This window comes from Carassius gibelio, chromosome B15 (assembly GCF_023724105.1).
Source record: "Carassius gibelio isolate Cgi1373 ecotype wild population from Czech Republic chromosome B15, carGib1.2-hapl.c, whole genome shotgun sequence".
In the NCBI taxonomy this organism is placed as follows: Eukaryota; Metazoa; Chordata; class Actinopteri; order Cypriniformes; family Cyprinidae; genus Carassius; species Carassius gibelio.
In genome coordinates this window covers 28,060,653-28,077,432 of record NC_068410.1, presented here as the reverse complement: position 1 = coordinate 28,077,432, position 16,780 = coordinate 28,060,653, and the positions used below count along the sequence as shown (strand labels likewise).

The 16,780-nt window shown below is 38.4% G+C and overlaps 1 protein-coding gene across 2 annotated transcripts in view; it reads left to right on the top strand.

The window, feature by feature from the left end:
- The window catches only part of LOC127972580 (LHFPL tetraspan subfamily member 6 protein), a 144,871-nt gene extending 138,239 nt beyond the window's left edge, over nt 1-6,632 (top strand). For both annotated transcript variants that reach the window (XM_052576203.1, XM_052576204.1), the window contains exon 4: nt 2,899-6,632. In XM_052576203.1, the coding sequence (XP_052432163.1) occupies nt 2,899-3,017 (119 nt within the window). In that variant the 3' untranslated portion in view covers nt 3,018-6,632. The remainder of the gene's footprint in view (nt 1-2,898) is intronic.
- The last annotated feature ends 10,148 nt before the right edge of the window (nt 6,633-16,780 follow it).

Here is a 16,780-nt window from a genome sequence, read left to right as displayed (position 1 = left end):
TGCCTACAGAAATGGGGACAGGGTCTTGTACAATCAGGCCAGGAACACACTGAACAAAGAGATCAAAGCGGCTAAAAATACCTACGCTAAAAAGTTGGAAGACCAGTTTACTTCCAACGACTCAACTTTAGTGTGGAGAGGTCTAAGAGCCATCACAAACTACAAGACACCATCCCCTTGCACTGAGGCTAATCAACGACTTGCTAACGACCTGAATGAGTTTTATTGCAGATTTGAAACCCCCATCACCCATTACCCTTACCCTTACTGGACCCCCTCCAGTTTGCTTACCGAGCAAACAGGTCCGTGGATGATGCAATCAACATGGGATTGCACTTCTTCCTGCAACATCTGGACAAAACAGGGACTTATGTGAGGATCCTATTTGTGGGATTCCAATGAACAACAACTCCCATGAGCCTTACGCTCTTTCCCGAGGTCATCAAAGTGCGTCTTATGTTATTATTTTGATTGAGTGACCCCTGGTGGCCAAAAATCCCATACTGTACGTTTAAGTCTGTGTGCACTGAATTTATTTAATAAACGAGTTTCACAATTTGAGTTGAATTACTGAAATAAATGAACTTTTCTATGAAATTCTAATTTATTGAGATGCACCTGAAAAATAATGATGCATGGTTTTGCTCTAAGCATGAAAGTTACAAGTGTGTGAAAGGACTTCCAGTTTCATGTAAACGTAAAGAAGATTATGAATATACTTAAGATTCACAAATACCAAAACAACGTGTCTACACCAGACGCGAGCGGCGCAATTTGACAAAAAAGCAAACAGAACCCAGTGATTTTCCCTGCTGTGGATGCTGTGCAATGCGACACGACAATCAGTAGAATGATTTCTGAAGGATCATGTAACACTGAAGACTGGAGTAATCATGCTGAAAGTTTTAAGGGGTCTGATTGAAAAGCAGTTATTTATGGTTAGTTGCTAAGTTGCCAAGGCAACATTTTTAACTTCCTCTTTTTTAAGTTCCTCTACCATAGCATGGTAAGTATCGATAGGGAACGTACTAACGTAACCTTGGTTCCATGAGATACGGGGATTAATGCATAATACTGCATTGCTGGCCCTGCTATGGATCTGCATGACTCAGGATCCTAAGGTTAAAAAATAACTAAATAAACGAAATCTAAAAACTTAAACCTAAAAAATATATATATTAATGATAATTAAATAATAATAATAACAATAATAATAATTACTATTATTACAAAAAAATTAAATAAAAATCCTAAATCTTTTACTAAAAATAAAATGAAAACAAATAAGAAAACATTAACAAAAATATATAGTAGTATGTACATCAGTGCTACTAAAATAACACTAATTAACTTAACACAGCATGTGCCGAGGAAACAGGAGCAAATTCTTGTGTCTAAACTAACTGGTAAAAAACCTATTATACTTTAGGATCATTAATTCGTAGGAGTATATTAGGAGATTTTAGAAATTTTAAGAATCAGTGAAAAGTAAACTGTTTAACTTGGTTTTGTCACGCCACAAGTGTACATTTTACAACAGGGATAGGCAACTTCGGTCCTGGAGGGCCACTATCCGGCAGAGTTTAGCTTCAGCCCTCATAAAAACTCACCTGCCTGTAACTGTGTCCAAATTCAGGGTCTACATCCTTCGGAGTACTCATTTGAAGGATGTTACTAGGATGTTTGTATCTATCTAGTAATCCCGAAAACACTGATTGCCTTGTTCAGGTGTGTTTAATTAGGGTTGGAGCTAAACTCTGCAGGATAGTGGCCCTCCAGGACCGGAGTTGACCTATCCCTGTTTTAGGACATCCTCAGACCTCAGTCATTAAATGAAAAGGCGTCATGCCTCAGACTAAAAGGCTTCAGTAACCAGACAAACATACACCATACTACAGGAGTGTTTTCATTCCCCATGTGCTCTGTGTGACCTAGCTTCTGTCTCGTATTGATTGTGTCATTATTTTCAGGTGTGTTTTCTCAATTACCCTCATTAACATTCCCCTTATAAGTTGCATTCTGTTCATTGTTTTGTTGTCCGGTCTTGTCAATGTGTAAATTTGTTTTTGCTTTCTCTCTTATGGATTACCCCTATGTGGATCATTAAAGACTATGTATAATTATCTTAATTTACATATTTCTCTCCCTCACCACACTGTGACAGGTATGCTGAGTGCCTATGTGCTATGAGTAATGTGTACCTACCTTTTCTATGCCAAAAAAAGTTGAATGTCTTCAAAATACTTTTAAAATTAGCTTTGCTTGATAAAACATGAAAATACAGTTAAAGTGCAACACTACATTATTTTAGTCAGCAAAAGCATGTTTCTGCTTGGGTGAACAATATGCTAAAAGATTTTCTTACACATGAAATCGCCCACATGCCAACAAACCAATGAGAATGTGAAACAATGACAATTTATATTAACAGAGTGTAGGAGCCAAAGCTGATGTGGATACACACCCTAATCTCTCCATAAGTGGCACAGATTTTAAGAAAAAGAGTGACAAATATGTTATGGCAGTTACATGTGTATTCGGAACATTTTATTATTTAAGCTATGTTGCACCTCAAATGACATGGGAATTTATTAATGTTAATTAGCCACTCCCTGAACTCATTTTCCCAGATGAGTTAAAATTTCTCTGGTTATTCAGTACATTTGTAGCTTATGTGGACTGAACCCCCCTGTTTACAATGTTCCTAATCAGTGTGCCAAATTTCACAACATTGTTTTCCATAAGCGAAGTAAAAAAACATCTATCACATACCATTTCTTCATAAACTTAATCTATCATACATATGATCCCTTCATTCATTGACAATTGAAGCTTTCAGAAGTTCATGTACTGTTTATGCATTTATGTCAGTGCTCTTTCTTTATTACTTGTCTTCAGGCTCTTGTCAAATCGGCTGGGCGTACTACTGCACTGGGGCTGGCGCCATCTCGGCCCTGTTGCTGTGCACCTGGCTCGCCTGTTTTGCAGGGAAGAAACAAAAGCAATACCCATACTAGAAGAACTGACCTCAACTACAGCCTGAACCACAGCAGGACAGATCCCTTAGACTCAGTGGAGACTGGCTTTGCAGTCAATGGCATGACGGCTTTTCTCCATTAATGCAACTCTGACTCATTATAGACTCAAAATGCTCATATTGCCTTTTGTGTGATTAAAACGAGCATGCACTTTTCAAAGAGACATGACTTTTGGCAGTACTTCCTCTTCTCTCTAAAAAACAACTAGAGAGTATATTACATGAAAGGACCAGTTATTGTGTGTGTATTTTATGTCCACTGTTGTGAATATTACAAGTGTGCTTGTTTTCTTCTTCTTTCTCTTGAATTGATATTGTAAAATTAAGTTTTGGTTTAGATGTACAACAGACACTTGATGAAGTCTGCATATATAGCATATTAATATTACTATGCCCTGAAATACATATGTCAGTACTATACTTTAAATATTATGGTGCATTAAAACACAAATGCTTATTTGATTAAAATTATATTTAGTTACATTTAAGACTTAAAAAATTAAATAATTTGTCGGCACAAATAGCCTTTTTGGCAGCGTGTCGACATGCACTTCTGTTAAGCTTTGGGCGAACCCATGTTCGAGTCTTGGATCACAGACCTTTCTTGATCCCAATCCCACTACCAATTTGCTTTCTGTCTTACTACTGTCCTATCAAAAAAAGGCAAAACCTCCAAAAATAAATCTAAAAATTGTTATAATAAAAAAAATAAATAAATATAGTTTAGTAATCATTATCTAAAAATATTTGACCACTCCATAATAAAGTATTTCAGAGTCGTGTTATAAAATGTATTAATTGCTTACGTAATTATATACAATTACATAGTGTATTAAAACTAATATTAAACATTATATATGTATACAGACTTCATGTAAATTATCAAAAAATATATTCATCATTTTTATTTTTACATATTTATTGTGAATTGCAATAATATTCATGATTTATATCTATATATTGCCTTTTTTGTTTCAAAGCTTGATCATTACATTAATGTATGCTAGAAATATAGAATACAATATATGTTCTGATGAAATATCACTCATTGACATATTGTGTTGAAAAGGCAACAAAGAGGAATCATTGCTTATTTGATCTGTACCCTATCGATACTTCACTCATACTGTGTCTGCTAAAATGCTATGGTTAACTCCTTTTTTTCAGACTACTGAAGCCTTTTTAATAATGCAGTGTAACTTTACAGCCATTGGTTCATGCAGTAAATTAAAAACTATCCAATGGGTCAGCAGCGGAGATGCATGAGCCAATGGCAATGAAGCCCACTAGAATGGGTGGGGCATTTGTATATATATGTGGGCATTTCACCATAGTTGTCGCTTCAGTTGAAGTAACCTGAGGATCTTGAGTCATGCAGCTCCATAGCAGAGCTAGCAACGCAGTACTTGTTCCCATATCTCATGGAAGCAAGGTTACATGGGTACGATCCCTATCAATACTTCATTTGTACTGGGTTAGTTAAGATGCTATGGGGAACCAGTACAATTCCATCATGCTGTGGTAGAGGAATGACTAAAACTTGCCTTAAGCACTAAACGGAGACAAGCGTGAACAAGTATTTTGCTGCGAAGTCCCGCAGGAGGCAATAGGGCCAAACAGAGGTCGGCCCGGCCTTGAGTAATCGTTCCAAGATATTTTCATACAGCCTCAGAACTCAGTGAGGGCCAAGAGCGTACAGTAATGAAGGCAAATCCCTGAAGCACTGGCTTTACCATATAGCAAAAGTGAGCCCGTTATGCAGAAAGGATCCGGGCCTGTAATGCCAGGACATCCAGATTATAGAACCTGTTAAATGTGGATGGCGAGGCCCAGCCAGCCGCTGCCGAAAAACTTTGGAATGGACACACCGCTAGACCAAGCCCCGTCGCAGTGATTTTGCCAAGTAAGACATGTTCCTGGATCAACATCTTCTCATAAACCTGGATCAACATTTTTGTCCAAAAATACAGACTTAACCAAATCCCTACCCTTAAACAAGGATGTTGATCCAGGAACATATTGTACTTGGTGAAATCATGCTCGCCACCAAGCCTAGAAAGAGGTGACACCTCTTGTTAATCAATCAATCAATCAATCACCTTTATTTATATAGTGCTTTAAACAAAATACATTGCGCCAAAGCACTGAACAACATTCATTTGGAAAACAGTGTCTCAACTCCCCATGGGAGTTAAGTGGGCACTTACTCCCATGGGGCACTGTAGGCCCAAAGAAGAGTAGGCTAGCACAATAGCATTGATTATACATTTGGAAAGTCTCTGCTTCTGGTGGGCTTCATCACCATAGGCTTGTGCAGCTCTGCTACCGACCCATTGTCTCGTTTTTAATTCACTTTAGTTACACTGCATTATTGAAAAGGCTTCAGTATTCAGACAAAAAGGAGTTTTTCCCCATAGCGTCTTAGCAGATGCAGTACTTGTTCCTGTATCTCAGGAAGCCTAGGTTACATTAGTAACCAAGTACTTTTATCAACATTTTAGTTTTTATGTTAATCATACACACTATTATTATATATTACACACTACAGTACATTAAATCTCTCTCCACAGATGTGTCAGAATTAGCTGTTGTGAGGATTTAGGTATCTGCTCATTAGCACTGCTACAACCATTCTTCAAACAAGAACTTTTTACACACCATTTGCATAATGATGGTTATCAAAAGTTATTATGAAATGGCATTTTCAGCCAATTATGCTTCCAAATCTGACATTTTTCAGAGTAAAACAAGACACTCAATGGAATTAAAGTAGGTTGGGACTTTGATTGGATGCTCCCATGTTAGTTGTTACATTTGATAAAAGATTGTAAATTACTTTATGCTTTCTTTGGAATAATGTGCAGCACATCCTTTTTTAATGTTTATGTTAAATCTTATTCCAATATAATCTAACATCATTTGGTAATGGCAGGTACCACTAACCATGTATGTGGTGTTTATAATTAATATCCTGAGCTCACACACTCATTAGTGGGGCATGAAGCTGCTCCTGTAATCTGTTCACATTATGATAATGCCCACAATACCTTATAGGCTAGTGACAATGCCCCTGAATTTTCGAGATACCCCTACCGGAGGTAGAACTAAACCCAACAATGTTTTTCCTCATCTCTAAGGTCTCCCATATATGAAATGGATTCTTGGCTAAAAATATTTTACTGCTAAGATTGTTAAATTAACAGATATTGTTATACACCACAAAACCAATAAAGGACTAAAATATAGCCTGTCCGTATGGGAGTTAAGGCATATAAACTAATGCAGATCAATCACACAAGCTCTGAGAGCTTTGAAACTTGACATGTTTGTAGTCAGGAAGTTGATTTAACTACTAGAAAAGACTGGATGTGAATATCTTGATGTATGGAATAAATAGACACATGTAAACACACATCTAAAATAAGCGGACATGCACAAATTTAATATCTATGCAGAATGTTTTCATTTACTTTGTGCTTGCTTTGCCTGGCATTATCATAGAAACACATATGATGGCTTGTTGGAAAGGTGGGGTTGTGCTGAATCCAGCAATACCAAATATGTAAATATATAATAAAAGAGAAGTGTTCTGTCACTCAATGTATGAGGTGTCCAAAATGAATGAAAATGGAACACTGACATAATTGAGTCCAAACCCATTCATTATCAGTGGTGAGAAGAATGTTGAGAAATTCAAATATAAGAGACATCAAAAAATATTTAATATGGCACCTTGTACTATATGGAAACAAAGATTGAAATCGAAAGATAACACCTTGCCATAGCACAAACAGGAGACCAGGAGTTTTAACTTAATGAGCTTTTTAATAAAACTATAACTTAACTTCACACAATACAACTTAAATTACTGTCTTAAATAAAACAAATGGCAATCTAACTAAAGAAACAAACACTCTTCGGGGAAATGAGCCCTGTCTTCTCAGGCTGTTTAGTTGATTTTCTAGCAGCAACCATTTGGAGCATGAACTGCTTTTGGTAACCATTGGAGAAGGGTCTGGCTGCAGACTTGCACTTGCACTCTCAGACACTGCTTCTGCTAGCGACGTCACTTGCAGTCTTTATTTTTTATTTTGTTCTATTTATTGATAACTTTTTGTTTGAATTTCCCAACATTTTATAACAGTTGCCATGTGGCGAAGACAAGAAAAAATAAACTAAATTACAATGTCAATTGCAATCGCTACTTGCACTCTCCGCTACCTGTGACTTCACTTGCAATCAACACAAATCTTGCATGTTGCCAGTGGAGACAAGACGCTGTGGTTGTGATTAAACGATTAAAACTAATTTAGTACTATAACGTACAGGGGGGTCCTGCAAGAAAAAGACAGTGACCTGTGACCTTGGCCACAGAACAGCAGAATATGAACGCAATGCACAAAGTCTTTCGTTAAGCGTTTTCCTCCTGTAGAAAAAAACTAACACTTAATGTGGCATAATGTATTCAGACACATTAAGTTCAATTAAAAGACCAAATTCGATATATAGTTATTATTCAATGTACTACAAGGCACGCAGATGGCTATGAACACAATGTGCAAACTTTGTCCTCCCATACAACATAACGCTTAATGTGGCCTAATAACAGACTAAGATGATAAAGAAAATTTAGTAGGCCTAGCCTAGCCTATATGTCTTGTTTTTGACTCTAAGTATATACAGACCAGCAAATATGAACGGGCATTATGCATTAAGTGATTTTAAAAGGATCAATTCCGTACAGGCAAGCAGACAAGTACAGAACGCAGTGCGTTAAATTGTACATTAAACGTTTTCCTCCTTTAGAAAATCATTATAAATAAAACACATAATGTAGGTTAATGGACAAAGACAGTGATATAAACAAGTTGTAGACAGTTTATTCTATATGGAAAAATGCTTAATGTGAAACTTTGCGTGTTGCGTTTATTCTGGGCTCACCTACTTGCCTGTACATATTATGTATGTTAATAAAGTAGAGAAGCTTGAGTTTGGCCTTTCTCATCTATGTCCATTATGGCACATTTTGCGGTATGTGAGGAAAATACTATATACATATTCCTTATATTAATGAACTGTACATTTAATTTGATATTTTAATAGCATCTTAATATATTAAGCCATGTTAAGTGTTTTTTTTCTACGCATAGCTAGAGACTTTGTGCAAATGTTCATATTCTGGTGTTCTGGCCATGGATTTGTCGATCTTGTCTTTTTCTTGCAGGACCCTGTACGTTATAGTACTAAATTAGTTTTAATAATTTAATCACCACCACAGTGTCTTGTCTCCATTGGCAACATGCAAAATTTGTGTTGATTGCAAGTGACGTCACAGGTAGCGAAGAGTTAGTGTAGTAGCAATTGCAAGTGACATTGTAATTTAGTTTCTTTTTTCTTGTCTTCACCACCTGGCTTTATAAAATGTTGGGAAATTCAAACGCAAAAGTAATAAAAAAAATAAACAAAATAAAAAATAAAGACTGCACGTGATGTCACTAGCGGAAGTGCAAATGTCTGAGTGTGCAAGTCTGAGAGTGCAAGTACAAGCCTGCAGCCAGACCCTCTTGAAACATTTTGGGGTCAACCCCCCATGATGTTACAACTGCAACACACCACTCATCCACATTGTCATCAGTGACAAAGTGGGTCATATTTGGACAGTCAGGGCAAGAGCAAAACCCTGTGCAGGTCAAGCCCACAGAAAGACACTGGCATTTGGTGGCATCGGCACAGTTTCCGTCTTTATGTAGAGGTGGGTGAGGTCTCTAACTCGTTTAGGTGCTGGTGCCTTCTGGAACATCACAGATTAAATGCAGCCACCTTCTCTGAGCCTCCATCCTCTACCAACTGGGTTCCAGAGAAGAGGTTTGGCCAGGTGGCTGTGATGCCACACTGCTGTTTGGTACACGGCTCTCAGCACATGTTGCTGGAAGCCATCTTCTGTTGGGGGTAGATTTGCTGCTGACACCTCAGCTCATCCAGGTTGGTGCTAGGATGCCCATCTTGGTGCCTCTTCTTTGTCTTTCAAGATCTTTGATTGAGTGTTAATATCTATCAAAAACTATAACGACACAGCTGTTACCTTCCTTTCCCATTAAAGTTGCGATCTTTTTCCAGACACACTCACCCAGGTCATTGTATGTTTGAAAGGCTGAATCATTGAGCATTTGAAGAAGATCCATGCCATCAATGATATATGCTGATGGTTCTTTCACACTTGGCAGCTGCTGTTGTCTTCTTTATGCTTCCATCATCATAAAACAGAGGGTGGGACAAAATCATGTTTAATCTGAGATACGAGATTTTTATGATTTGGGAGCGGGGAGATACGAGGTTATGCACTCATTGATAAGAATGATACAGACACAGACGTCGCTGCTACCAGCAGAGTTCATCAAAGTCTGCGGTCGTGTCGAGCCTTTTGACAAGAGATAAGGCTTTAAGGGGTAACTAAACCCCTGGTCAGAGCCTGACTCCACCCACTGGCAATATTTGAAAAATGCTGAAAAGTGGGCAGAGCACAGCGGAGATAGAGGGGACAAACCAAGGGCAGGGCTGAGCCGGTGGGGCGTGAACCTGAGACCCTCAGTGACAGATTAATTGACAGCTGCTGTTAGAGTCGCTAAAATGGAGAGTGACTCTAGTGATGCAAGTAGTTTTGCAACAGAGCGTTCATTTGTAGTAGAGGACTTTTCTCCCCCACCTTCACCTGAAGTGGAGGACGTCGAGGTGTCTGAGGACACAGGGCCAGGGCCTGAGCCATATCAATTCAAGCCACTGGCTCAAACTGCGGTCTTAACTCCCGGATTCTGATAGGCATCCGATGATGCTAGCGAAGCAGCCGTGCAAGAGAGAATGGGGCCAGTCTCCGAGTAAGGCACTGCGTCGCTTTTCAGCGTGAGCTGTGTGGAGCATTACCGAAGCATTACAGCTATGGATTTTTAACAAAACAAGCCTACTCAAATGTATCTAACCTAACGATTTTCATTCGTTATTGTAAGAAATGAAAAAAAAAAAAAACAGAGTTATGCAAAAAATATGGTTTACTTGGCACCAGTAGACAGACCTTTTTTTTCCCATAAATAAAACCTGTAGGCCTACTTGGGGCATTTTACATGCACAGTGCCAACTTTGAGTCAGTAAAATAATAATAAAAACAATAATTTAATGCTGGTATCCAAAACATTTAATTCAATACAAGTAGAATTAGAAATTAGATAGATTTTAAAACTTCAATGCACATGTATAATAAGCCTAGTAATAATAACCCTAGTACTATCGATCATAACATACTTCTACAGAGACTGGAAAACGGGGTCGGGCTTTCTGGGATGGTACTCAAATGGTTCAGGTCATACTTAGAAGGGAGAGGCTATTATGTGAGTCTAGGAGAGCATAAGTCTAAGTGGACGTCCATGACATGTGGAGTCCCACAAGGGTCATTTCTTGCATCGCTCTTGTTTAGCTTGTATATGCTTCCACTAAGTCAAATAATCAGAAAGAACCAAATTGCCTATCACAGCTATGCTGATGATACCCAGATTTACCTAGCCTTATCTCCAAATTACTACAGCCCAATAGGAGGATCTTTGATGACATCTTTGTACGCATACACGAGTGGTTGTGTGGCAACAAAACAAACAGTATGGCGGGCTGTAAAGACGCAACGAGCACTTTCAAGTGAGTTAAGGCCCGTTCACACCAAGCACGATAACTATAAAGATAACGATATTAGCGTCCACCCCAGCGAACCATATTGTCTGTGTATTTTAAGCGGACGCGGCACGTCTGCTGCTTTAAATTCTCGAGCTCATTACAGCAGGATTGATTCTGATTGGTTGGCAATGTTTTATCGTTAATCAGGGGGAAAAAATCGTTCTGAAAGTGATTCCAACGATATCTTTTCTCTGTGCCTTTATCGTTATAGTTATGGTGTGGACTCTGCTATTCTTTAATATTGAGAACGATTTTTAGAACTATATCTTTATCGTTATCTTTATAGTTATCGTGCTTGGTGTGAACGGGCCTTTAGCGGGCAAAATCCTCAATATATAAGCACTTTAACATCTGAAGACCGGAGGAGGTTTGGAGAGAAGCTCAAAATTTGTATTGGTGACAAAATCGAAGCTATTCAAAGCCCAAACGTTGGTCCGACTCGCCCGTGTCTTGGCCACCAATCTGCTGGGGAGACATTTATTCTTATTTAATAGAAACCCCTGGACCCTTCACTCATGAAAGATTAAAGGCTTTCAAAAGTCTGAAGGCCTATGATTATTTTGTTTCTCGAAAAGTTGGGCCAATCTTTTCTGCCAAACAGAAAGCAGTGATCGTGCTAAAAGCAGAGGTTAGACCTGGCCAAGCAGAGTCACAGCATGATTCGCATCTCCCGTGGGTGATCGCCAAAGAGAACGGCGAAATAATCACTGCTCACTGCGACTGCAAAGCCGGGTAAGTCTTCATTGATCAGTGTTCTTATTTACTTATTTATTTACTGAAAATGTAGTGACTGTTGTACCAATTCAATTGTTTTCAGTGTGAGACTTTCAATGGCGTCTGTACTAATGGTGAAAAATTGTATATTTTACACATTTCTCCTTCTTTCAAATCCAGTCTTGGAGAAACATGCAGTCGTGTAGCAGCTTTAATGTTTAAAGTAGAAGCAGCTGTCAGGATAGGACTTACAAATGCTGCATGTACTAGTGAGGCTTGCAGCAAAGCACAGCTACAGAATGATGTGAGGAACATAGTCTGGGTGCTGTGGATTGCGGTTTGGGACACCTGAATCAGAAAGCGAAAACATATGACTCGGTTGATTTGACTCAGTTTTATTTATTTTTATTCAATCTTCTATAAATACATAGTCACTAAGACTTACCATGAACAAAATGTGCCTCACAAACTCGATCAGAAGCTGCAGGCTTTCTTCGGAGCGTCCAGGTTCAATCCCCTAATTGCACTCAACCATTTCTTTCATTTTTCGCTATCCTTTTCGGAGGGAATTCGAAAAAACTTTTTATCAGGCCCCTAACTAACCGTACAATCGACCACACAGCAAGAGTGAACCATCCTCTTCTCTAAATCCTCCTCCAAACGTGCAAAACAATCAAATTACAGGTATCTAGCGGTGTTTGCTGCCACACGATTCCCATGATGCAACGCGAAAAACATAAACAATGACGTCACAAAAGATCCGCCTATTGACTCCCTCTGCCAATGCATTGATAAAATTAATAGTTGGATGTGCCAGAGCTTTCTTCAGCTAAACAAGGAAAAAACTGAAGTCATTGCATTTGGAAACAAACGTGAAGTGTTCAAGGTGAATGCATACCTTGACTCTAGGGGTCAAACAACTAAAAATCATGTCAGGAATCTTGGTGTGATTCTGGAGACTGGTCTGAGTTTCAGTAGTCATGTCAAAGCAGTAACTAAATCAGCATACTATCATTTAAAAAACATTGCAAGAATTAGAGGTTTTGTTTCCAGCCAAGACATGGAGGAACTTGTTCATGCCTTTATCACCAGCAGGGTGGACTATTGTAATGGGCTCCTCACCGGCCTTCCCAAAAAGACCATTAGACAGCTGCAGCTCATCCAGAACGCTGCTGCCAGGATTCTGACTAGAACCAGAAAATCTGAGCATATCACACCAGTCCTCAGGTCCTTACACTGGCTTCCAGTTACATTTAGGATTGATTTTAAAGTACTTTTATTGCAGATATGTTCACTGAATATAAACCTAACAGAGCACTCAGATCACTAGGATCGAGTCAGTTAGAAATACCAAGGGTTCACACAAAACAAGGGGAGTCCTCCTTTAGTTACTATGCTGCCTGCAGTTGGAATCAGCTTCCAGAAGAGATCAGATGTGCTAAAACACTAGTCACATTTAAATATAGACTCAAAACTCATCTGTTTAGCTGTGCATTTATTGAATGAGCACTGTGCAATGTCCGAACTGATTGCACTATATTTTCACTGTTTTTTATGTAAAATCCTTTTCTAACTGTTTTTAAATTCATTTTAGTTAAGTAGTTTTTTTCATAATTTTAAAAGTTTTAAAATTGCTTGTCTTTATTTTTATTATTTTTCTTCATGATTATTTTACTTTATTTTATGTAAAGCACTTTGAATTACCATTGTGTATGAAATGTGCTATAGAAATAAACTTGCCTTGCCTTGCCTAGTAATAAGTAGACATTTAAAATACATCAATAACTGATATCATAGTTTAAAATAGATAAAATCAGAGTTAAGGCTTGCTTTATGTGTTGCTCGACGAGGATTTCTCAACCGTTGCGACTTTAAATCCTGAGGACACAAAATGCCGTGGAAGTTCCTGCCGCAGAGTGAAGAAGAGGTGGCGTTACGAGGATTCTCAGACAGTTGAAGTGTCCAATGGAGTTAAGAGATTTGCTCTCAATCTATTTTCAACACTTTAGATTGTTTACCACGTGGGGTTGGACCAATAGCATTGAATTGTGAAAAAATATGAAATAGACAAAATTTGGACATGCGAGGATTCTGCCCGTCAGTGACGATATTTTAATAAAGGTGTTCCATTCCAATGTAAAACTGATTCAATTGGATCTGTGGTTCATATGAATTGTATAATATACTGTGCCTTATGAAATGTATCATTATTAAATGTATCATAAATATAGATCAGCACTTACCTAATGTAAGTTACTTTTCAGTAACCATGATTTTTTCAACATTCTTCTCACCACTGATTTTGTGAATGTGATTTGGACTTGAGGCTATTTTGTCCAGTGTTCTTTCATTTTGGACACCTCATACATTGAGTGACAGAACACTTGTCTTTTATTATATATTTACATATTTGGTATTCAGCACAACCCCACCTTTCCAACAAGCCATCATATGTGTTTCTATGATAATGCCAGGCAAAGCAAGCACAAAGTAAATGAAAACATTCTGCATAGATATTAAATTTGTGCATGTCCGCTTATTTTAGATATGTGTTTACATGTGTCTATTTATTCCATACATCAAGATATTCACATCCAGTCTTTTCTAGTAGTTAAATCAACTTCCTGACTACAAACATGTCAAGTTTCAAAGCTCTCAGAGCTTGTGTGATTGATCTGCATTAGTTTATATGCCTTAACTCCCATACGGACAGGCTATATTTTAGTCCTTTATTGGTTTTGTGGTGTATAACAATATCTGTTAATTTAACAATCTTAGCAGTAAAATATTTTTAGCCAAGAATCCTTTTCATATATGGGAGACCTTAGAGATGAAGAAAAACATTGTTGGGTTTAGTTCTACCTCCGGTAGGGGTATCTCGAAAAATAAAGCACTTTTTGACCATTTGTCACTAGCCTATTATACAGAGCAAACCTCCATGTTGCTTTCATTCTCACTTCTCAGATATCCTGTTCTTTTGGTGCTAAGTGGCTTGCAGTTCTGTGTAAGATCTTTTTCTCCCATTGATATTGTTGGGAGTTTGAGGTGCGCAGCATGACACATTGGGGTCAAGTGAACAGAGCACTTCACTCCTCTATTATCTCAGCTTGACATCTCACCACTGGCAGTGAGAGAAGATACAGCAAAGAAACTGTTTGATATCGTTCTAGCCATTATATGCAGCAGTTTCACTGAACACATTGTTATTATTAACCCTGACAATGTGAAAGAGATGTGAGCGTGCAATTTCTGATGCTTATAAATGTATAATAAATACCCAGCTGGGTCAATGATATAAAATTAAGCGTATCAAAAGAATTGTGTTTTCACAAGTGTTTTCACAAGTGTTTTCACATTAGCAAACTTAGCAGGAAAAAAAAGGTCCATTGTCTACTGTCAGTTTTGTACAAATTTATTAAGTGTATCTCATGCACAATTTACTTTTACTTTTTTAATTCTTCAAGCCAAGTCAATTTGCCTTTATTTACGTAGCGCTTCATACAGATTGTGTCAATGCAACTTTACAATGTCAAACATACTGGAGCACTTGTGTGATTCGTTTGATGAGAGAAATAACGACTCACCAAACAACTTAGCATTGGACATCCTCTTACGTTATGAATAATATGCTTCTAATTTCCAAATCCGTTAAAGGATTTTTAGGCTACATTAATAGGTAAACCTTTCCAATCCTGTTTGAGAAACTGTTTCCTGCTCAGACGTAAGTTAAATTGTTTGTGTGAAATGTTTGGGGGAACGGATGGGGAATCTATTTAGTAATTGATGTGTGTGATGTGTTTCTTGTAGAGGATTGGTTTGGGGATGTAGCTATTGTTCCTCAGGTGTGCATGTAGCTACGTGATGGGACCAAAACATACCCTAATTAGGTGAGATCAGTCAGAGAAAGGGTGACCTGACTAAAGTTCTGAATGAACTGCCTATAAAAATTGGCAAACCCTAGAAATTGCTGGACCACTCTACGACTATCCGGGTGGGCCAATCAGCAACTGCTTTTACCTTGGCAGGATCCATTCAGGTACCCTTGGGAGAGAGGATAAATCACAGGAACGGAACTGACTGTGTGTGAAACTCGCACTTCTCCATCCTGGTGAATAGCCGATTCTCAGGTTGCCACTGGAGTACTCGCCTAATGTGCTGGACATGATCCTGTTCATTCTGGGAAAAAATTAGAATATCGTCCAGATATAATAAAGCAAAATGATTGACCATGTCTCTGAGCACATCATTTATGAGTACCTAGAATACCGACGGAGAGTTAAAAAGCCTAAACTGCATGACCAAATACTCACAGTGCCCAGTGGGGGTGTTAAAGGCGGTCTTCCATTCATCCCACTCCCTAATCCGAACTAAATGATAAGCTTTGCAGAGGTCCAACTTCGTAAAGATGGTTGCCCCCTGCAGAGCCTGCAAGGTGGAAGACATCAACAGCAAAGGATAACGATTCTTCACCATGACGTCATTCAACCCATGATAGTCTATGCAGGGGCGCAACGAACCATCCTTCTTTTCCACGAGGAAGAACCCTGACCCAGCCGGAGAGGAAGAGGGTCAGATGATGCCAGCTACCTTAGAATCGTGAATATACCTTGTCATGGCCTCCCTCTCAGGACCGGACAGAGAGTAAAGATGCCCCTTTGGAGGAGAAGTGCCAGACAAAAGGTCTGCACTCCATGTTGATAATGAAAAAGTCAAGTCAAGTCAAGTCACCTTTATTTATAAAGCGCTTTAAACAAAATACATTGCGTCAAAGCAACTGAATAACATTCATTAGGAAAATATTATTTCAAAATGATAATTATTCATGCAAAATGATAGTTAAAGGCAGTTCATCATTGAATTCAGTGATGTCATCTCTGTTCAGTTAAATAGTGTCTGTGCATTTATTTGCAATCAAGTCAACGATATCGCTGTAGATGAAGTGACCCCAACTAAGCAAGCCAGAGGCGACAGTCCTAATAACCTGTGGAATAACAGTGGAATAACCTACCTAACATTGTTCAGGGAGGCAGACACACTCTTGCAGTTTAAATCTAGATTAAAGATCCATCTCTTTAACCTGGCTTACACATAACATACGAATATGCTTTTAATATCCAAATTCGTTAACAGATTTTTAGGCTGCATTAATTAGGTAAACCGGAACCAGGAACACTTCACATAACACCCTATGTACTTGCTACATCATTAGAAGAATGGCATCTACGCTAATATTAGTCTGTTTCTCTCTTATTCCGAGGACACCGTAGCCACCAGATCCAGTCTGTATCCAGATCAGAAGGTCACTGCAGTCAC